Raw genomic sequence first — 22292 nt, 5'->3', positions numbered from 1 at the left:
TCTTCCACGTATAGCCTCGATCGAGGTTTCGCTGAGGTGAAACCTTACTTCGTTGGAGTTCAATATCGCTGAGTACCCCAGTAGCCGAATATTCCGAGCACATTGGAGTTTAGGGTATTTGTACACCGATAGTCCGTCTTGATCATCTAGCTTTCTTGCGATTGCAATGTCTCTTGCTGGTTGGAAGAGAAGAAGATGGCGTTCATTGTGAGCTACAACTTCATCCACCATGAAGTCAGGATCGTATCTGATTATAAAGTCATCCATCGTACTGTCCATTTCGAAGAGATCGCACTTCTTCTGGTGGAATACTTCACATTACAGTGAAACTCAGTAAAGCAGGTTCGGAGTTCCCGGCTACGAGTGCAACCCCTCAGCCAGGTATGGGCGCGAAACTTGGACGCAAGGTGATGAATTGCATCTGCGCGTCCGGTTGTTTCAAATAACCTTTATTAGGACCGCTTGGTCCATATCAAGACAGTGCAGTCCATATAAACTCGGAAAGTGGGAATGCTATAGCACAAAGCTAATCAGCGTTGATTGTTAGACGCTGCAATGCTGCTTTAAAGCGCTAGGCGCCACCAACATGCCAAGGGGCTCAACACATATGGACAATGATACACTGGCTCCTATCACAAGGTTAATATACCGAAAACAGAACTCTGGCTCCAGTTTAATACAGCCTATAACTTAGAAAATGATGGATCTCGTAGCGGACGGCGTAGGGATATAGTGGTCTGTATCTCTGCTTGCTAAGCAATTGAAAAATCGTGGGGAATTGGGGTTCCCCGCTGGAGAGAACCTTGTTTTGCATTCGCTCACGCATATCTATTCTAATTACATTCATACATAATAAAATTTTGGTGTCGCATTCTTTGCATCTTTGACAAGCGCTCTACTATTTTTCTGTACTACTGAGGACAGCTGTCAAAACCTGGTTCAGTTCGGACCAATCCGATCCCACCCAGGTTTAGCTAGCTGCACTCAGTTACTCTAGAGATAATTATATTCATACATGGCGAACAATCACTAAAGTAGCTTGCTACTAATTTGTCGGGTGGGAACACTACTGTTTGCGCTCCATCGATATTGATCCATATCGTGCTGTATCTCATTCCAGACAATAGTGTTATACTATAGAACATCCGTTCTACATAGTTGTGCGGCTAGAATCTTCCTTCCGTACTGGAAGCTTAGGCTGCATAACCTGCAAATATTTAACTTCTGTAGCCTACAGAAAGGCGAACAGCATGTACTGGCGTGCTAGCGGTTCTGATTTATCGTCGCGCTCATGGAGATTTGAATGCTCTGCCCACGTTAACTGCAATTCATCTTCGGGTCGCGTTTGAGTTGCCTCTGAGAATGGCCTCGCAACATGACGATCAACATTTGGTGTGCCACGAGCGGGAAGAAGCGAGAAGTATCACAGTGGCTCATTACCTGAACGAATATCGCCAACGCCTGAACGGTGCTGGCGATCATGATCAACACGACACGATCCACCGAGCGATTGCGGACGAGCCTGCAGGGGATCATACAAATCTAGGAGTTTGTACAGCGGCTATTTGGAGCACAAGTCTGCGTCTTCAAGAGCAATCGCCTTCCGGAACAGTATTTGAAAACTTGCGTGATAACGATCCCGCTAGCAAAAGTGGTACCGAGTCCGCTGGGTGTCTCCGGCTCATCTCCCAAGTTGGAGCTGAATTGGGTGCAGGAGTCTTGGAGCGATATGCCTGGTCATCCCGAGCACGCAGCTTTCTCGAACAGTTTTAGGCTATCCTCAAGTTCTATGCAGACTAGGCAACGGCTTTTAGATACCTCAACGCAGTACTGGTGCTTTGGCATGAGTTAGTCCTCTCGGGGAGACTTCCAGTCAAAGTCGATGATAATGACATCTGCAGAGGTATGGGTGAAGTCAAAATCACGTCAAGACACGAAAGGGCACCAAGATGGACATATTCAACTTTATGGGGCTCCTGACCAAGTTATGCATCTTAGTATACAAGAACTTGCTTGAACCAAACCAAGCTGAAGTCCCAACGCACCATGTTTGACCTTTCAGTTTTGGTCCTACCGAAAATTGATCGACTGTTGCATCAAAATAGGGACAAAGTTTCTAGAAGGACAACTTTACACAGCCGAACGCATCGTACATTTAGGAGCACTGAAGTTGATGTAAGCAAGGATGAATCAATGTTCTTTTGTGCTCTGCAAAATAGATGAACCATGTTCTATAGCGTTATCATGAACCAACCAAGTTGCATCCGATTACCGCACTCGACGGATAGATTTCCTCGTACTCTGTCCGCCACTCAAGCCTTCGCCTTGAGATATGTTTGCGTCATCCCAGCAATGATGCCTTTCATGCTTCTAAATAAGCGTGCCAGCTGACCGAACGAACCGAAGCGTATCATTTACATACTCAGTCTATGTCCATTGAGAGCTTTTCTCTCCAGGATTCTGTTCTCAGAACCCGACGACATGAATCAAAATTGAGGCCGCAATCCAGGAAGCGACGTACTCAAGCCTAGAGGCATGCTTTGTAATAGTTCAGGTCAAGTCCAAGCAATAGTAACCAGAGCACTTTCACTTCCAAACACCCCTGACATCGCTCCAAGTTTCTCGGACCCATTGCTTGGACCTGGTCCTAGCATGCCTGAACCTCGTCGTGGTTGATCGCCTGTTTGGTTCAGTCTTGCTGCCTTCGAAATCCATCGACTGTTTTTGTGTATTCGGAGCTTCTGCATATTTTTGTGTGGCCTGCGGTTCGGCAATGGAGTGTAATGATGGGGTCACCGATACTTCCTGAGCCTCCGCCTGTAGCAACTTGCCTTTTATAGCTGGCTCTGTAGCGGTGGCTATAGGCTCAATCGATATATCATCGTAGTCGCTGTGACTATCGTCATGCTCATAGTTCTCGGGCTGTGCTTGCTCGGACCGGGATGATCGGGCCCCGTTGGTGTCGCGTCCTTCGACTGATGAAGTCTCTTCTCGGCTGTCGAGTGTTAAATGCGAAGAGTATCTCCGCAATGTGTTGTTCGTATCCGACAGCGGAGAAAAATTTGGACTGGGAGATAATTGCGGCCAGTCCTGCGAACTTTGCTCAATAGGTGATCTTTTCAGTGCTGCAACAAGGTGTTGGAGATCGACGCGAATGAGATCAATCTTCGATCGTTCTAATGGATTGCAGCGGAGCATTCTTTCCTCAATCACACTAGCCATTGCCTTCGTAAAATTTGTTCCATTTTTCAGTTGAGACAATCGCTACATCGTTGTCAGTATGATGAAAGAATCTGGTCTTGCACAGAGATCATACCTTTTGTACACATTCCTTCAAACATGCATCTTGGACGGTGTTGCTGTCGCCTTTCACGCAAAAGAATTGATCTTTTCTTACATCATCAAACTCAGGCTCATCTTCATCCTCTCGCTCGAGACCAAAGTCTTCTACATCCTGCAACCCTCGCAAATACCAAATGCAGAACTCCAGGAATACGCAACCCAGTGAGAAAATATCGTATTTTTGGGATATCGGTTCCCTGAAGTCTACCTCAGGTGCCCGATAACCCCACGTTATCCCGTCAATCAGTGCTCGAGGAACCAGCGATTTTGAGAATTCGGTATGATATCGCGCAAGCCCTAAGTCGGAAATCACGAGGTGTCTCCGGAGTTCCCCGTGTTCTTCGAACCACAGTATATTCTCGGGCTTTATGTCTCCGTGCCTTCCCCATTCATGTTTGTCTTCATTCTGAAATTCGAGTGAGGTTGACCCCTTTCTTTTCCTCTTACGCGCATGCCACGAACTAAGCCCGTGAATACGACTGACTGCTCGGGCTAGGCCAAGGCATTGCTGAGCTGCCCATAACTCATTTGAAGGGGTAGGTTCAATGGATGAATATTTGTCCCAAAACTGTTGAAGATTCCCATCTGCCCATTCAAAGAGCAGATAGAATGTATTACCATGTTGAAAAGTAAGCAGAAGTTTGATCAAATGGTTCTCCGTTTGTGCGTGTGCACATGTTTTTTCCAGGGCGTGGAGCTCTTTCCTATACGCACGCTGCTCGGACGCGTCGATCTCTTTCAATGCAAACTTTGGATTTTCGGTAGACTGATCAGGTCAGCTACTGATGATTGGTAGGAATGACGATATTATACCCCAGGTTTTGAGAAGTTATGATGACTAGGGTGAATCTCAACTTGGTGAACTAGTCCAGTGCCACCACTCGACTTGGGCTCTATAGAGACCCAGGGAAGCCTTGTCCCGCGGTCGAGCTCATAAGAGCATAGTCCGTTCTCGTGCATATCGAAAAAAGGAACAAAGAAGACCTTCTGGTTCTCATAGAATAGCAGGCGATCGTTTCGGCTCCATCCATCAAGTATGCTGGACTTGGGATTCAGAGTAGATTCCCTTGATTCCTTGAACGGTAAGTCGTTATCCCATATATCTCCATTTATGAACTCCTCAAGATGACCGAGCCGCTCCATAGATACAAGGATGCCCAGAATCCGCGTTCGAGTCTTCTTTCGTTCTAGGCTCACGATAGCCTGGAACTTGTCCAACAACTCAGATTCTAAGGCAGACGAGAATATTTCTCCCAAAAGTAGCATTATAGATGCAGGATTGAATATGTTTCTAAACATATCAAGAGGCAGGTACTCGCCAGCGGCCGGTTTGCTGACTTTCAAACTCTTCTCAAACATTTCTCTAAGAGTCGATTCAACCCATGCAGTCTTCGGTGAATTTGGGATATCACAAAGGGTCTCACGCTCTCTTAGAAGCCCTTTCAGGGCGCGAAGACCATCTTCCTTCATCGATTCGAAGTCTAATGTGCCGGCGGCTGCACTGAAACCAAGGTCTTCGACTTTGTGCACTGTAGATGCGTCACTGCTCGGACTTTTCCTAAAGTCATTCTCATTCATGGGCCGTAAATAACCGTTGTCTTCTTTGACGGTTATATTAGGCCCACCGGGAAAACCTTCAACATCGTAGTTGAATCGCGTTGAGATCGGGCCAGGGGGTTGGCGCTGCGCACGTGACCGTGAAGGTCCAAGTGAGTTTTCTGGAGTAGGCAAAAAGCCCCTTGTATCGTTCATCTGAATCATGCTCACCCAATAAAGGTTCACCTGAAGTGGCGTCCTCAAAGGATGCGTCCTTAGGCTCCCAACCCACTGGGAAAGTCGAGAGCGGGGCGAGAGCAGTTCACTGTAGTTCTTTTGCTTGTAAGGAATAGTAGGCAGAATCGACTACGATAGACAATAAATATGAAGGGATTATGAGAGCAGCGTAACTGAGTGATCGTTCGTGAGACGAACGGTTGGGGCCTGGGGAACGTCTTAAGGCCCGTGAACCTATCCTTCGTGGAATCAGAGCCAATAGAAAGCAACTAAGCTTTCTGGTTTCTAGCTGCATGTGCGTAGAACGATAGGTCTGTGTGCAAGGCAATTCTCCAGCCTTAGGCAAGGCAATCCTGGGGCCAGAATACGGTCAGGTGGTGGTGTCGCACGCAAGTGCCTAAGCTACATTTGGCGCAAGCCTCGTGTCCTGAGACCGCACTGCCTCCACTATTGTTCCCGTCGGCTCGCCAGTTTTAAAGCCACATGTCGCGCATGAAAAATCCGCGGCTGTGACCGATATCTTCAAAGCCTGGAGCGAGTAATGTGTGGCATCTACACTGTGTACTTTGTGGAAGCGGCTTGGAATTTGTGGAGGTTGGTGTCAGCGATCATCCACCCCACTGCCCTGATTCGCGACAGGCTGAGGTATCGGGGTTGGCAGGCTATTTAGGGCAAAGATTTCTTGTGGGGTTGCCTTCTTTCATATCCACTCAAATTTGAGCCTTGCGTAAGTAGGGCGACGGAGCACGATAAACTGCTCCCAGTATTGTTGCTTTAAGCTGACTGGATGAATGACAGCATCGGAGGAATTGGCCCCCTACCCTGAGAATGGAGGCAAATATGGAGTCATTCTACCACGAATCATGTGTTAGAACGGTAGAAAGTCATTCCTTTCCTGTGTTCTCGATGCGCCAGGTGCTAGCACTAAATTGGGTAATGGTATGGTAGCGCTGGAACGAGGTTGAGACTGGGCGGTTGTAAGGCAGTTGCTGCGCCCCCAACATGGCGGCGCCTGGACGTGGCACACACCCATCTCCGGTGTCAGGTGGCGCAAATGCACTCAGCCCAGTTGGATGTGACCAGTCAGGCCCCGCGTAGTCCTTCTGGTTATTAAAAGGGAATGTCGACCGAAGGGTGAGGGTGCTAGGCGGTACTTTTCTGCCTACGATATTTGGCGCGATCCAGACTCAGGCAAATTTTATCGTAAAAGGTCCCCATCTCTCCATCATTTATCTCATGTCTTCACGGATCTGAATACAATGAGCAACGTTTCGTTAACCTTCGTGAGAGAGGAGGCCAACCTTTCTGTCTGGACCGAACATAGCGATCGCATTCACCCCAAAGATCTTTCGAGACATCTCTCGGATACTGTTGGTAGAGAACGGTTCAGAATATCACTACGAAAGAATATATACATCATCTACGTCGATAGGAGAAATGGTGGGAACGATGACGTGAGTCGAGCCATTCAATCTGTGGATGCTGCGGCTAATGGGAAGGAGCAGAATTGCGACCCAGGGTCTGATGAGGAAGAAGGCTCGAAGGAACAAAAGATAGGGCCCAAAACATACCAGGAAAGATTGCAAGACATCAAGCTGGCGGAGAAGAAATTAAGCAGCGAAAGAATACCCAAGTGGTAATCGACAGGGGATTTTGAGGGAGGATGCTATTCTGATACCATGAGCCATTATAGGGTGGACTCAAGTAGCGGTTCTGGCAATGACAAAGCTATGGCCCCGGAGAGTAAGTTTCAGAGGCTGTATCTCGCATTGGGCTGTTGGATTTGATTTGACCGAAAGCATGTAACTAGATACTCATGAGCAGAATGTCCAATTTCAGCTTAATATTTTTCAATTTCTATGTATATTTAAAGAATCAAGAAGCAACAGTCAACGAAAGTATTCAATTTGCCACAAACATGACTCAATGGACCATCAGCAGATATTTACCCAAGAACCTTCATTTTCGATCACTGCTGGCTCAAGTGATGCCACTCCAACTCTTTCGTAAACAAGATCCCTTAACGCGTTACGGCTTTGATGGATAACTAGTACGTGGCGCTTCAGGTCGGATTTACCGTCTCCCATCTTGTCCCTTCCAATGACTACGCACCTCAGCTCTTCGACGGCGAACTCTTCGTTGTCGTCGAACGCAATAGTAACCAGCATATCGTACTTGGACAGGTTGATCCTCCTTGCGAAGCCCAAAAACGAAGCGGACTCAATACCACCAACCACCGAGAAAGGGTTCTTGAAATCATCTACTGCCCAATCAATTTGTTTGAATCTCAATTCAGTCGTGGCGTCCATGTATTGGATGCCCCCCTCTATCGAGAGAGACGACCATGAAGGTACGCGACGACCGAGCGGCTGATCAATGCGCTTCATGCGTGTTATGTCGCGACGTTTCCAGAGTAGCCCTCGGGCGAAATATTCTTCAAAAAGGCCATAGGCAGCTCTGGTCTTGAAAGTGCGGGCGAGTCTTTCTTGCAGGCCCAGAATGGCAACTGACCGGTCTGCAGGCTTAGTAAATGCCAGACCCGAGTATCTTTCGTAGAGATCCTGGATAAGCAGTTGCCTGCCATCCCGGTAATGATAGACAGCGGCTTTCGGGAAGTTTGCGTCACCCAGAAGAGCAACTTTAGAACTTTGGCGGTGTCAGCTCCAAGAAGCGACCTGTTTGGCTAGTCTAAGGCGAGCTTACTTTTCAAGGCGAGTGAGCGTCTCACAATGAATTCCGGCTCCGCATTCCCAATAGACCTGCGTCGAAGTGAAGAATATGGTCCGGCGAGACAATGCTCTTTCCTGCAGCACCCAGCCCCGGCTGTTGAGCGCGCTGAGTTCTACATCGGTGTGAAAGTCATCGATATCGACACAGGCGTAAGTGGCTTGGGCGCTCGTTGCAGGTAACTTGATGACAGTTCGCGGTGTTCGCTCATGCAAAAAGCCATCTAGCGAAGATTCTGCCGAACTTGCGCCAATGGTGCAGTACGCCATGCTAAACACGAGCTCCATCTTAGCTGACTCACATTGCCAGTCATCGTCATCATCTTGGATGATGCATAAAGAGTCAATCCAAATATAGTCAATCCCCAAACCTCGAGCCGCTGTGACAGCGTCCTGAAAGGTAGGTGGCAGAGCCTCGAAATCGATGCCCGCCTTCAGCTGTTCGATGTTACGCTTGTATGTGCAAAATTTTTCGTTCTCTCCCAAAGGTCCCCAGCAGTGACTGAGCGCGACATATTGGCAAGAGCGAATGTTTGCCGTCTCTACAAGACGTAAATGTTGACCTATCTCAATTAGCCGTGTTGGCTTACTCTGTGTATCTTTCTCTTTGCGATGGCAGGTCTCATGGTCCGAGTCGCACACACGGACCCATTCCTTAAGGAGAGCGAAAAACTCGGGAGAAGCTTGGCCGAACAAGATTGGCAAGCCGAATTGTGCGCCGTCTGGAATCTCTAGTTCTGGATCTTTACGGTCATCAGCACTTTTCATCCTGTATATTTGGGGTGTAACTTTACCTGGCTCACAATAAAGGGACAAAAGATTGGGACCACCTTTGAGTCCCACATGGGCAGCATCCTGACGTAATTCAATAGTCATTGGTGCCTTGATGCCTTTATATTCCAATGCGTCTTGTAGAAGGCTGCATAAATCACAATGTTGAGCTCTTGCTTGCAAAACTGCAACCTCGGAGAACTTTTCGAATATGGGCTGTGAGTTGCTAGAATTGCACGAACCACACAACCTCGTGGTAACCGCACGTGGTATGAGTCTCGCCAGATCCCACCCAACTTTTCCGAAGAAATCGGCAGCAAATTCATTGTCTGAAACTGAAGTCCAGTCGTCATTAAGCCTGCTTGATTGCTGTATGATTCAATCACTACCATGGCTTTCATTGATATACAAGGTGCACCTACAAACTGCGGAATGATGATCAGCATGGCCTTATCCCAGAGAGCCGTATACTTACTATCTAGTGACACATCGCATTACTGCATTAGTGAGCTTGGGTAGAATCTGAAGAGTGGTTACTTGCATTCTTCGCGGAAGAAGAATGCTTTGTTAGCTGGTATTCCGGCTTGAATATGAAGCGCTTACATACTGTTGGTGTGATTAGCTTCGAACTTCGATCGATATGATATGCTCAATGAATCTGACATACTTCTCGATGGTCTGTCATTCTCGATGTTTGCCTGCTCAAAGTATCTGGATTGTCATTAAAGGTGGGTGCTTGCAATATCACCTGTGGAATAAAATCGGTCAGATTTTCGAGAGGCTGCTCAGCGGGGAATTCGTCGTCCGGGGTTGGGGCTAGTCTCCGTTCGGGAATTGGTTTCGGAAGGTCTCTTTGTTCTGGTGGCGCAAGATTTCCTCCGATCTTAGCACTTTCCTTAGCTTGGGCAAAAGAAGGATATGTCAATTTCGACATCTTGAGATACCCCTCGCGATGCTGACTCCACCCGTAGATATCTTGTAAGATCGGATGAATCTCACTGGCTTTATGACGGTATCCTTTTACACTCGCTTTCTCGTAGTCTGAAGACACGGGAACGATGAGTAACTTTCCCCGTATAAGCCTGAGTATATCTTTGTAGGCTGAGCCAGCTTCCAACTGTTGGTCCAACCATTCCATAACCAAAACAGCGTACTTGTGGACTTCGTAAGGTTTACCATCCGCCTTCGGTTCCCGCCAAAAGTATCCAGAGGTTCCCTTCCTGAACTGCTCGAGGGCGCTATAGTCGCAGACAAGCCACACGAGAAGCTCAAGTAGAATACAGCCAAAACTCCAGACGTCATATTGACGGGAGCGAGGTTGTCCTTCGCCACGCTGCTCTTCGACCTCTGGAGGTTTGTAACGTCTAGTACCTGATGGCGTGTTCGTGTGCTTACCTGCGCGTACGTTCGTGTGCTCTCCTTTCTCGTAAAAGGTAGTGAGACCAAGATCCGCTATTTGTAGGCATCCTCTGTTATATCCGCGCTTAAATAGAAGCATGTTCTCTGGTTTCAGATCTCCATGTCGTACATTCCGGTCATGAAGAACTTGCAAAGCCGAGCAAATCCCGACGAACTGTCCAAGCAACCACAGTACACTTTCTCGCTGAAGAGCCTCCGCTTCATGTTTTTCCCAATAATCGCCAAGATTACCGCCGTCAGCCCAGCGAAAGATGAAACAACGATCTGGCTTGCGCTCATACGCGGCAATAGGCTTGATCAGATGGGGTGATTCCAGTTCTCGTGCTCGGTTCAAGTTTTCTCTCTCCTTGTTGACCAGTTGCTCCCATTGTATCTCAGGCACTTGTTCACTTTTCTTCAACCTCTTGATTGCAATCTCGTACGCCGGAATTTCGACTTGCCGATTCAATTTCTTTGATTTCCATTGGATTTTTGGAAGTTCTGGGTGGCCCACAATGTGACTTGCGTGGATCACCGCCCGCGACACTTCGCCAAAGAAACCATTAGCCTCTGGTCCCGAAGCCTCTTCCAGGAACGGTAAGGGTTGTAGTGGAGCCAACTCAAAGCGAAACTTTTCCTTGGTCCCAAAAACAGGCATGGTCAAGCTCCATTGATGGCCGAGAAAGAGGTTCCGTCGGTTTCGTGTAAATGTTCGAAGCCACGTATATCGTCGAGCTTTACATGGTCCCTGCAGGCTCTCACCATCTCCATCGTCGTTGAATTTGATGGGTAGAGAGGAGTCGTCAAGATTTTCATCTTTGCAGTATTTCAATTGGTGCTCGAGATTCCGTTTTTCCGTCAGAAGAAGTATAAGAAATAGTCGTGGGGCTCTTGTCATAACGAAATTCACAACATCGTCTCTGCTTACAACGCTTTGGGAGCTGTCGAACTTGGTTGGATCCAGAACTGACTCCACCCTCGATCGCGTGACCAAGTTATTCACCTTGTCCTCAGGCATGAATTCTACGTCGTCATCATTTTTACAGAACGAGTCTGTAACCTCCTCTTCGAGCGTGTTGATAGGTTCTTCTTCTTCTTCTTTGCTGAGCCTGGTGGCACATGTTAGAGACAGGAATCATCGAATTACGTGCAACTTTTCATACATGATGGCAAAGTGGCCATGCGTTCAACCAGGCTGAGGCAGGAATTTCTCGTTGCGCTAGGACATCAGGCTACTTCGATTACGATCCCTATTTAAAACACAAGATTCAACAAGGCTGAACGCCATGGACGGCACATGCGTGGGCGAACCCCCATCTCTATGCATGGTGTTGCGTCGATTGGCGGCAGCTACCGGGCCAAGATACTTCTTTCCGCTAAAATCGGCACTTGAGGAGGACGATGGACGAAAGGTGTGGAAGGTGGCGGCGGCTGCCTTGCATATAAGCGAAAGTGACGCGGATAATCAACAAGGCTATCCAACGATGTAGGGCCCCCAAATGATGCATATGCACGAGTGATGTAACCGCTGCAGAAGTGGCCTCGGCTGAACACTTGAGTGACTTTCACCGGTTTGGTGCCAAGACGAGGCTGAGTTTCGTGTGCTTAGTTCGATCGGTGAACTGAGAGCTGAAGGCTGCGTCTGTGGTTCCATGGCGAAAGTAGCGAAAGTAGCGGGCGCTCACTAGATGAAATATCTCCCGTAAGCAATTGCTGACAAAACCACGGAGGACGAGTCTCATGCCGCTGTCAGTGTCGCCAAACTGGAAACAGCATGGTAAACGATGGCAGCCTGACCTTTGAAGCATTCGCGAAAGCAGAACAAAACCAGAAAAAATGCGTCAAGGAGCGCCTAATGTGGAATTGCCGCTAGTGCCCCGGCTGAAATCAACGCGGCCAAAACAGCGGCATAGGCTGGCGTCGCTGTGAGCAGATTCGTAGAGTTCATTTTCGCAAAAAGGGCATCGCTCAAAATTACAGCCAATGTCTTTGTAGTCGCATACCCAACAATCAGTATGAGCATAGGAACCAAAATGATCAGCCCACCAGTGAGGGCAAACGCGAATCAATTCCAAGCCATATAAAACGCCGCTCGTTTTCCATGCCTTGCGAACGATGCTGCGCTTTCGATAGCTAAACTCCGCGCAAGAGCTATGCTGTGCTCCGCAAGCTCTACGCCGAAAGAACCAATGAGATCCTAGTCTTGAAAGACGATGTGGTGGTTGGAAGTAGCTTCAAAGTCGAAATCGTAAATGAGGACTTTTTTTTAATGTCGACCTAGCTCCATTTTCGATCTGGGATGCAGCAGAGTAGTGAGAAAAGATATATCTCTACGAGCTGTATCTATTAGCTAGTTATTGTTAAAGCAGTTTTACTGAATTTTGGTGTTCAAGTTAGCAGCTGCTTTCTGCGCTTCAGTCAATCACGTAGCCGCGCGCCGACCGTCTCAGCTACCGCTATGACAAACAAAAGTAACGTTATGTTTGTTAAGGTACGCGGCTTACCGATTTTATACATTTATCTCCTTATACTATCACTAAGTAAAAGGACAAGTCTACTCAAGCCATTTTGCCGAACTGTTCTAGACTATTCAGACTAGAAGTTATACTAGAGATTGGCGTTTTTGATCGACTCAATCGCCATAGAAACAGTAGTAAAACAACATTGATAAGTGGGGGTAATGCAAAGATTACGGCCCAATATTCCCCAGGTCCAACTCGATTGTAGAGTGCGATCGCACTTCCTCTAACTTCCACAGAAGGTGCGCGACTATCCAACGTAAGACGACTCAAAGAGAGCGCTGAAGCAAGACCCAGCACATCTTCTAGTGCCGATTGAGAATTTTTGAATGAATAGGGTTTGCTGCGAATATTGTGCTCTGTTGAATTCGAACTTAGGACTACCATTCGTAAGTCTTTCATCCAACCAGCATATAGTATATGAAAGGCTCCTATAGCTGCTGTGGCCTTGATTTGGTTCAGGCCAAATCGTGCTGGAATGGAGCACTCATTGCCTGCGTTCAGGGTACGTGTCAAGGCACCTGTGTTGCGTGCGCCATCCGCCATCGTTAGGGTGAGTTCTCGGAGTTGAATTGATACGTGAATGTCACATCGGATGCCGTAAAGCTTGAGTTTTTCATCATCTGATGTATTCCATGCCTTTACCTGTTCAAGGTCGCCCATTGCTTTTGCAGCGTAAACGGCGTCAACACCAATGTGAGCCATCACTAATGTTGCCTCACCAATCTCTCCAATGGGGCAGATCTTGTAAGCATGGCCGTTGGGACTTTTGTTATCATTCACTGTTCTGTTGGCTGAGCAATTTTGGTCTCCAACCTCAATCGACAAAGTGCTTGGGTCGAATTCTACGTCTGTTGTTCGACATGAGAAAGGATTGTGCAAAAGTGTGGGTGAACACCCATGAACACTAACCAAAGCGGTTCCGTGTCGCATTATGAGGTCGTTGAGTCCAATTCGTAGAGCAGAAACTGGAGTGGGAAACGATGGTGCATAGAATGAGCCAGGGGCGCCTTGAGCCCCAGACTGAACCGCGACCCCAAGGTCTCCATAGCCATAATTCTGTGGGTCTTTTGTGTTTATACCGCCCATCAGCAGCATTGTTTGAGAGGTAGGACAGAAGTCCAGGTATGGGAAAACTTTGTATTCCGAACCATTTGGAAGTTGCCATAACATGTCCGAATACCTTCCATTCAATGATGAAGCGTCCACACCCATACATCCTGATGTAGAATCTTCTGGTAGATAGTATGAGAAAGTTGTCGTTTCCTCGATTTGGTTGTAACTCAGACCGGTGACAAATGCAGTAACGGTAAGGATCGAGATGGCAAATGAAGCAGAGACCCGCCATTGTCCCAGGCACTCCTGTACGGTTCCAATATCAAGAGCGGTCCGCCACCGTGGGTCAATTTGGAGAAGAGACGAGCCGCGATTGAGCTCTAAATCGAAAATCCTTAACCATAACTGTCGCAGTCGAGATAATGTAAAAGCTCTGCACATAGTTCCCAGAGTTGTCAACACCGTAACATATATTGTCTTTTCCACCGTGCTGAGTGATCCATGGTTGCCTGTTGAGCCGGAGAAACGGATTGGCACAAAGACGGCCACCACCAAAACCGTAAACATGGATACATTTGCTAGGACAGCCAAGCCGACCGAGATATCATTGAGACTGATTTTTTTGATAACTTCTTTGTTGACCGTGCACCGCCCCGAGTCGTCTTCATGCAGAATGCAGTTTGTTGCACTCGGTTCTTTTCTACCATGTGTGATATGATTCTGTAGCAACCTGCTAGAGGTATCGGCCATCGAATTGAATATAGTTATATCGAATTGAGAAAAAATAGTAATATTGATATGAGTTTGATGAGTTCTGAAAGCAAGGAAATGGCATACTATCAGATATCTGGTTTATATCAGATACATTGCGCTGCCATAACGTAATCAAGTTCAAATAGTTCGATTTCTTTTTGGTACATCTTTTTAGCAGCATCTACTACTGATCCACTCAGGAAACCGATGCAAGGCTACAGAAGCAATTAGTGCGGCTTAAGCGTTAAACGTTATATGAATACTAATCTTGATAATATAAATTCAGATATACTGCGCAGCTGCGCTAAGGCTATCACTCAGATGATGCCCATTGCATATCATTCAGCTGAGGCCAGTTGCCACCACGTAGCTGAGGCTGAGTATATCACAACGAACGTAAGCTACTAACAGACTAGAAACTAGTTATCAGATATATTAGAGTTGGATACAGGTAGTTGAGTATCACAAGCAAAATGAAGAATAAGGCAACTTTAAAACAAAAATATGTCTACTTTTTACCTAGATGGTTGGAGTCCAGTCGCTGTTTATCAGTCAGGTGGCCTGAAGCATGGAGCTCATGGTGTCGTTGTCTAGGTTCTTCCTAGTAGCTATATTAGTCGAACCGAAATATCATATGTAAGACGAGTATTTGACAGCTCAGCTAGCGGTGCTGAAGAGGGGTACAGCTTCAGCTCCATTTTAGCACAACCAGCTAGTCCGTTAAATACTGACACTAGCTACCCTACCTGGTCTGGATAACTTGGCTAACGTGGCTGACATGGCTGACCTGAACGACCTCGTTGGTTTGGCTGGTTTGGTCGTTTTGGCTCGTTTTGGCTCGTTTTTTTGGCTCGTTTTTTGGCTGGTTTCCTGGCTGGTCTGGTTGGCGGCGATCTTGGTGTTCGTCACGTGATCAAGCGATATCTGAACACAAGAATTTCTCACACCTGGGCACGAGTAAGGCCAGTTGGTGTTGAGTTTCTTAGAGCCAGTCAAATCGCGTTTCTTCTTGCTCAAAAACCCGTCCGGAAACGATTGTAATATGCAGCTAAAATTGCAATCAGACCAGTCCACTGCCCCACCACGAGTGAAGAATTCAGACTACAACCAAAACACAAAAATTAATTCTCCATCGGGTAATCGAACCCAGTCTCCCAGGAGTCGTCAAGTACTTGGCAAGCAGAAAAGCTGACCACTATATTACTGTGGTGCCTGCCGTGATATCCGTTAGACTTTACGTTCTGGGTTACGGGTATCTGTTAATTGTGCTGCATTAAATTTCGGTTTTGGGCGCATAGCCTTGTAACAGTAGCTGATATTTCACTCCCTTGTATTTTATGTTCTTCAGGATATCGGTGGCGCTTTGAAGCAGCATCGCACCGCTTGGTTATGGACACTAATTGGCTTATGTCATCGTATATCTACTCTCCGAGGTTACATAGGTCGTGACTTGACTATGTCATCAAACAATACACTGTGGTAGCGCTCTAGGGCGAGGAGGTACACCGTTCTCGGCCTGCAGGGATGGACGTTGGTGGTGTGTTGAGGCGCTCTGCGAGGCTGAGCTTCAAGACGGCACAGAGTGGCTGTGTCTGACCGGTTCGCCAACGCGAGGAATACGAGCGGGGTCAGGCTACAACATAGCTCCTACAAAACGCGCGAATACATGCAATGAAACATTTTCCCCAACCCTCATACAAATCATGACCGAAGCCGCAGGCCTGGCTCTGGGTGTCGTTGCCCTTTGGAAGACATGCGTAGAGGTGTTCGAGGTTGTCGACTCCGGACGCAGCTATGGTATAGACTACGAGCTTCTCCGTGTGAAGCTCGAAGTGGAGCGAATCCGTCTGGTGACATGGGGCGACACGATAGGCCTGGATGGAGAGAATTCGACAACGCAACCTGATACGCGACTCCAGCAGAGCCATGTGAATGAGACAGTGATGCGACTCCTTGGGTGTATCCAGCACATTTTCGATAACTCAGAGCGTCTGCAGAGTAAATACGGGCTCCGGCCGTCGGAGGGCCAGACGCAAAATGCTAGTATCGATGTCGGGGTTGGGCCTGGGATCTTGGGTGCAGTATTCAGGAGGCCGTATGAGAATCTGCGAAGGGCTGCAAGGGATAGACAGAAAGACACAAAGTTGATGAAGAAGGCGTTGTGGGCTATTCATGATAGACGCAAGTTTCAGACTATGATCATGGAGATCAAGGGGTTCAACGATAATCTGGAGAGCTTGTTTCCGGGATCACGGCTTCAGGTTGCGGAGGCGTTGAAGATAGATGTGGAGAATAGTGCTGCTGTTGAAGAACTTCAGCTATTGCAGGAAGCGACATCAGAAGACCATGAAGTGCTGTCTGACGTTGCATCGGCCAGGCTAGAGGCTTTGGGTGCCAGCACCGTGAGATCAGAGTTACTCACTGAGAGAAGCACTGTAATAGAAGGACTGAGAGAAGCAGACGAGGACATCTGGGAGGACCTTGATCGAGTCGGAAACATCGAAAATGAATCTGCAGAAGCTGGTGACGACGCGCAGACAACTGTCGATCCGGAAATGACTGTGCTAGAGAAAAGACTGGAACAAATTGAGTTATATTGCTCGGCAAAACAGAAAGGTGCCCTATCCATTAGTATTCACGATCCGCAAAGTTATTCTTCCAAGGTATCGGCGTATGTTTATTACGAGGGGCAAGGAGAGGATCGCTGGTGGTCGCGAAATGAAGACGGTTATGTAGAGCCAATACATGCATGCTTTGGTAAGTCTCTGAGTACTGCTCAACATTAAATTACATTAATTTAACCAACAACAGAGCTATACAAGAGAAAGAGGTTCCACGCCAAACGAAAGGAAAAAGATTATGACTTGGGCACTGAAGACGACAATGTTTTGTTCAGCGTCGAAAGCAACTCGGAATACGAAAACGTCAACCCAGGAACTGTCACAGTCAAAGGATTCGCGCTTGATGCATGGGACTACGAAGATACCAACTACCCTCGCGAGTCCACCGTGTTCACCAACACCTCTGATCCAGGAAACATTACTGCTAAAAAGCTGCTACGCCGTATCGACGAACTCCAGAAAGGCGCTGGTAAACTCGGGTGGAATCGTGAAATAGATCTTATGGATATGAGAGAGTTTACTGGAGACATGGGCATTACGTACTACGATCCCTCGTATGCGTTCCAGTCGAGCAGCCAGTTGTCTGATTTATACAGCATGCTTAATCGCTCCGACATTTTTGTGAATTTCCTTGGCACATCAAGCATCTGCCTCGAATGGAACAATCCAAAGAAGAACGGTGGCGGTATCTGGAATTTACTCTGGCAAGTCATCCTAGCCAAGGAGCTTGCGCGGCGACTAGAGAGTAAGACGGATGGTGGTTGGACTTCAGGGTTCACCCCTCGAGTTCTTGCATCCCTAATCGTGAGCGACCTCTGGCTCAGAAATGTAGAAATAGTGCTCGGAGAACCAAGATTCAGATTAGCAGACCTGAAGGGTGTAGAGAACGCAACAGAGAAAACCAAAGCCGAAGATCTCAAGAAAAAAGGCAATGAGGCTCTAGCAAAGAATATGTTCCAAAAGGCCTTTGAGTTTTACACAGAAGCGCTGAAGATCGACCTGAAGGATGCTACGTATCGTTGCAATAGATCGGCTGCCTCATATTCTCTGGGGAACTTCGAAGACGCCATGGAAGATGCATACGTCGCCACAAGAATCGACCCGAAATATGCAAAAGCCTGGTCCAGACTTGGTTCTGCATATACGAAATGTGGTCTCACGAAACGAGGCATCCAAGCCTTTGAGCGTGCCATTGAGCTCGCAGGCAACGATGTCTCCGCCGCCATGCGAACTGGTCTAACCAACGCAAAAGCCCAACAAGAAGCTGAGCTCAGGAGAATCGACGAAGAGAAAGACTTGAAGAAGCACGAAGGGCTGCGAAAAGCATATGTTGAACAAGACTACGACACGTTGATGAAGGGGGTTGAAATGCACTCGCGCTGCCATGAGCAACAGGTCGAAGGACTGCTGTTGTTTGCCGAGAAGATGAAGTGGCCATGGATCAACGAGGTAAGGAACTACGCAGAAGAAGCATACAGTGACTTGCGAGGGGGGCAAACCCTTCCTGCAGACTTGCACGACTGGCTTTTTGGCATGATACTTCCGGGTCAATGGTTTGCATTCAAGATCATGACCGCATTGATCCTGTGCACACCATCCATCAAGGAAAAGACTGGTATAGCCGCCTTCTTCGACTGCGGTCTCTCCCTCCCAAAGAAATCATACTGGAGAGTCCGCACAGTACTCGGTCGAGTTCTGGGCTGTCTCCCAGGCCTTATCTCTCTCTGCGGGTGGATTGGGCCTTGTCCACCCGTAGAATTCCTGTCCCCAGCCCCTGCAGACGCAGACAAACCTCACCACATCCGACTAAAAGCGCGGAACCTCAGTCTCGTAAAACACATATCCCGAGACCCCAGTGCGCCAATCATAATTAGCAGCTCCGGCCGCGGCTACGACGACACACAGCCGAAAGAAGGCGAAGAAATCGAGCCCTGGATGGCCGACATGCGCAACGCAAGCAACTGGATCGTCCCTGAGCCCCCCGTCAAGCAAGTCAGCACTTGCGAATTGAAGACCATACAGCTTAAGCGCAACAACATAGGCATTGGCTCCATCGACGACGAAGAAAAAGTCATGTACCTTGCGCAACTCGTCTTCAAGCGAGACGACAGCCCGGACCTACAAACTTACAAACTCTTCACCAACCCCGTCTTCGTGACACCTCCGCCCTGTCGTCCTGGTCCAAAGGGCGCCCATGAAATTCATCTAAGGGAGCTACATAGATATAGTGAGAAGAACATTTGGACGATCGAGCAGCTGAGGGATCATACGGCTGAGGATACCGAGGATATCGATGTCATGGTAATCAATGCTACGGGAAAGGGAGCAGAGTTGTTGGCGAGAGCTTGGTGTTCGGAGAGGGGGAAGAATGCGGTTATACGGAGGGCGGGTGGGCCTTGTTATGTTTGTGCTGTGCAGGCGGCTGGTCAGGGTGGTCTGCGGACCGGGGTGTTAATTTGGGTTTCTTGATGGCTTAATGGGAGGTTATGAAGTGTGGCTTGGTTTTGTTTGAAGTATTGTCGGAGTGCTTGTTTATTCGGTTTCGACGTCCTGTAGTGCGTGTTCTATTCATTGCTGGTAGCCTTGTCCTTTCTTTTCATCTTGATATCATTTTGCTCTTGTCTTAAACTCGTTTCTCTCGTATATAATGTCATTGAATCACAGCATCAAATGCAACACCATATAATGTCGAACGTCCAAGGAAACTCATATCTAGATTGTTAACCTGATAGCACGAATGTCATAGATTCCGCGCAAACGGTATTGAGATTCAATCCCCCAGATATACTCAACCCCGAATTGCAAATCATCTCCTATTGTCATCCTTTCTCTTCCATGCAATCTAATCATCCCATCTAATATTCGATGTAACTCCGCGATCTCCTTCGAATCTTTCTACTTTCCATCTTCAGGAGCGCGAGTGCTCTTGATTCAAACATTCCACCCCTATTAAAAGAATTAAGCACCACCCGCAGCTTTAATAGCAGCAGCGGTACCGAAAGGCCATGCGAACGAGGGCGTAGCTATTTAGGTAAACCTAGAGCTTCTTAGCTTTTAAAGTAGTACTGTAAGGGGCTGCGCTCTAGGGAGCAATCACAAGGTATATAAGAGGTTGTATTTCATAGAGAGCTAAGATCTTAAGCTATATAGCTATCTATATATAAGCTAGTCATCTAAGTAACTATTAGACTAGTAAAGTCAAAGTATATAAGATAGCTTCTAGTTCTATAGCTATTATCTAAACGCTATTTAGGTAGTACGTAGAGAATGTATTAAGGTTCCATTAAGAAGTAATCTAAACAGCGCTTAGGCTATAATAATTACTTATATTAGCAATAGCTCTAAGTTTTAGTTAGTGATAATATATAGTTTAAGAACCACAACTTTTAGTGATACATTTTCTCTATACTGTCTTTCTATACAACTAGAGCTAGCTATCAAAAATAGTACATTAGAATTCCTATAATAGACCTATAAGTAGTTATGGTATAGGAATAGATTGATTTTATAATTACTCTTATCATACTATACATAAAAGGGTGCTAGAAATCTATAGAATAAGCTATCATAGAGGTTAGATTTTTTCCATCTGTAGTTTCCTACTAATCTAGTCGTACTCTAGTTTAGATCCTACTCGGATGTAGGCCGTGGCAGTGGCTTAGCCGCGGCAGTCGCTCAGCCATTACAACTTCATACTTTGCTGAAGTCTATTTACAGACTACTTAAACTCTATTTTGATTTTATTTTCCATCATACGATATTATAAGCACTAGGATCCTCAATATTACGTTATTATAAGCACGGCATCGGCCATTTGAATTGAATTTCAATGTACCCTAGAGATTGTCTTACAACTCCTCCAGAGTACCATGCAAGAATATCTCTTCATAGTAAACATATCTTGAGCATTCCCATCTGGCTATACTATAAAGCTAGAAGAGGTTAGCCACTGTACCGAGTGTTATCCCTAGTGCAGTTTGTATAGAACTTTATCTCATGTATGTGTTACGCGTTGACAGTGCAGAAAGATAGCGGTGAATGATTACAATCTCTATTACATAACATTCAAATTAGAATCATATATAACAATGTGAACTTATGCTCCTTTTATTCATAGTACTATCAATCCTAAGGACTGCAACATCTTTATACTACCTTAGAGACATTGACTCTCTAAATTCACTACTATACCTTATGAAAATGAAAACTTTCGTACTTATTACTATGTTTACCACCATGCTTAATTTCGTGGGAGGTTCGCCTGAAATTGGGACTGATTGTGAGGACTGTGGCCAGACTTGCTTGGACAAATACCCTCGTGGTGGAGATTTTTACTGCAACCGCTTGTAGCAGCGGTGTTCCTGGTGCGGTCCCTGCCCGGGTTAGGTAATGTAAAATTCATTCTTAATCTAATCGCCTCAAAACTATTTTGATTATTTAACAGACGTACAATATGTGAAAGGCAAGAGCCCTTTGCCGCACTTGTTCTCGTCTATGACCATGGGGCTCCTAACTCTTCGGCGTGCTCTACCTGATAGTTACTTAGGAGACTATACGCTCTACCCCTAACCCACCTAGCTGCCTATATAGATAGCTACATAGCTTTCAGATTAGCTCTCTATCAAATACAATCTGGTTGCATCCTATATATACTATAATCGTACATTCGGCTATGAAAGTGTTCTTAAAATGGCCCGTGCACTGCTAAACCCAACACCAGAAGTGGACTACTTTCACCTAGAAATATCTGGGACCAAGTTGACACTAGGGGATGAGTAGCAATAGCGATAAACTAGCAAAACGGAGACAGCGGAAGTAACAAGACTAGCAAAAATAACACATTGAATGCCCACATGTGTGTACCTGCTGAACGGCCTGCCCTGCGTTGACGGCTGGGCGGCCAGTCATGTTCCGTACGGCGATGTTACTGCATTCATTTGAGGTTGCGGCAAATCGGCCAACACGCTGTGCACTGTAACCCGTCGAGGTAGTACATACACATTACAATGACAAGTGGGTAATGGAGTACGTAGCATCCGGGCGAGATATATCTTATTCACATCCTTAGCCCAATCCCACAGCACCTGTTCTACATATGTAACCTTAATGATGCTGTGTCGAGCCTTCGGGGTGAAGTCTAAATCCTTTGTGTCCAGATGGGCTTGTGGCTAGGACCTGATAGCGCGACAACGTACATCTCGTGACTTAGATACGGAGGTTAATCAAGATACCTCTTCCTCTCCATAACTAACTAAGTAAGAAAAAGAATTCTCGCTTGATGACAGAGAGACGTCAAATTTAGAGAATGTGCCTATAGCAGCGAAACTTCATCA

At 46.8% G+C, this 22292-nt stretch overlaps 5 protein-coding genes across 5 annotated transcripts; 2 read left to right on the top strand and 3 right to left on the bottom strand.

Moving 5' to 3' along the window:
- Window positions 1–2586: 2586 nt before the first annotated feature.
- On the bottom strand, window positions 2587–5103 carry COCVIDRAFT_13491 (hypothetical protein; the record flags this gene model as incomplete). The annotated part of the gene is made up of 3 exons (XM_014704102.1): window positions 2587–3264; window positions 3317–4108; window positions 4156–5103. The coding sequence occupies 3 exons, from the start codon at window positions 5101–5103 to the stop codon at window positions 2587–2589; spliced, it is 2418 nt and encodes an 805-aa protein (XP_014559588.1).
- Window positions 5104–6374: 1271 nt separating this feature from the next.
- COCVIDRAFT_13490 (hypothetical protein) lies at window positions 6375–6755 on the top strand (the record flags this gene model as incomplete). Its single annotated transcript, XM_014704101.1, has 1 exon — window positions 6375–6755. One exon carries the CDS (start codon window positions 6375–6377, stop codon window positions 6753–6755), a length of 381 nt encoding a protein of 126 aa, XP_014559587.1.
- Window positions 6756–7049: 294 nt separating this feature from the next.
- Window positions 7050–10908, bottom strand: COCVIDRAFT_35190 (hypothetical protein; the record flags this gene model as incomplete). Its single annotated transcript, XM_014704180.1, has 4 exons — window positions 7050–7761; window positions 7819–8570; window positions 8631–8981; window positions 9361–10908. 4 exons carry the CDS (start codon window positions 10906–10908, stop codon window positions 7050–7052), a joined length of 3363 nt encoding a protein of 1120 aa, XP_014559666.1.
- A 1660-nt stretch (window positions 10909–12568) lies between these two features.
- COCVIDRAFT_13488 (hypothetical protein) lies at window positions 12569–14335 on the bottom strand (the record flags this gene model as incomplete). The annotated part of the gene is made up of 1 exon (XM_014704100.1): window positions 12569–14335. One exon carries the CDS (start codon window positions 14333–14335, stop codon window positions 12569–12571), a length of 1767 nt encoding a protein of 588 aa, XP_014559586.1.
- A 1706-nt stretch (window positions 14336–16041) lies between these two features.
- COCVIDRAFT_91179 (hypothetical protein) lies at window positions 16042–19428 on the top strand (the record flags this gene model as incomplete). The annotated part of the gene is made up of 5 exons (XM_014704179.1): window positions 16042–16773; window positions 16930–17095; window positions 17150–17912; window positions 18087–18091; window positions 18164–19428. The coding sequence occupies 5 exons, from the start codon at window positions 16042–16044 to the stop codon at window positions 19426–19428; spliced, it is 2931 nt and encodes a 976-aa protein (XP_014559665.1).
- Window positions 19429–22292: the final 2864 nt, after the last annotated feature.

Source organism: Bipolaris victoriae, assembly GCF_000527765.1.
Source record: "Bipolaris victoriae FI3 unplaced genomic scaffold scaffold_17, whole genome shotgun sequence".
NCBI lineage: Eukaryota > Fungi > Ascomycota > Dothideomycetes > Pleosporales > Pleosporaceae > Bipolaris > Bipolaris victoriae.
This window is presented reverse-complemented; position numbering and strand designations above follow the sequence as displayed.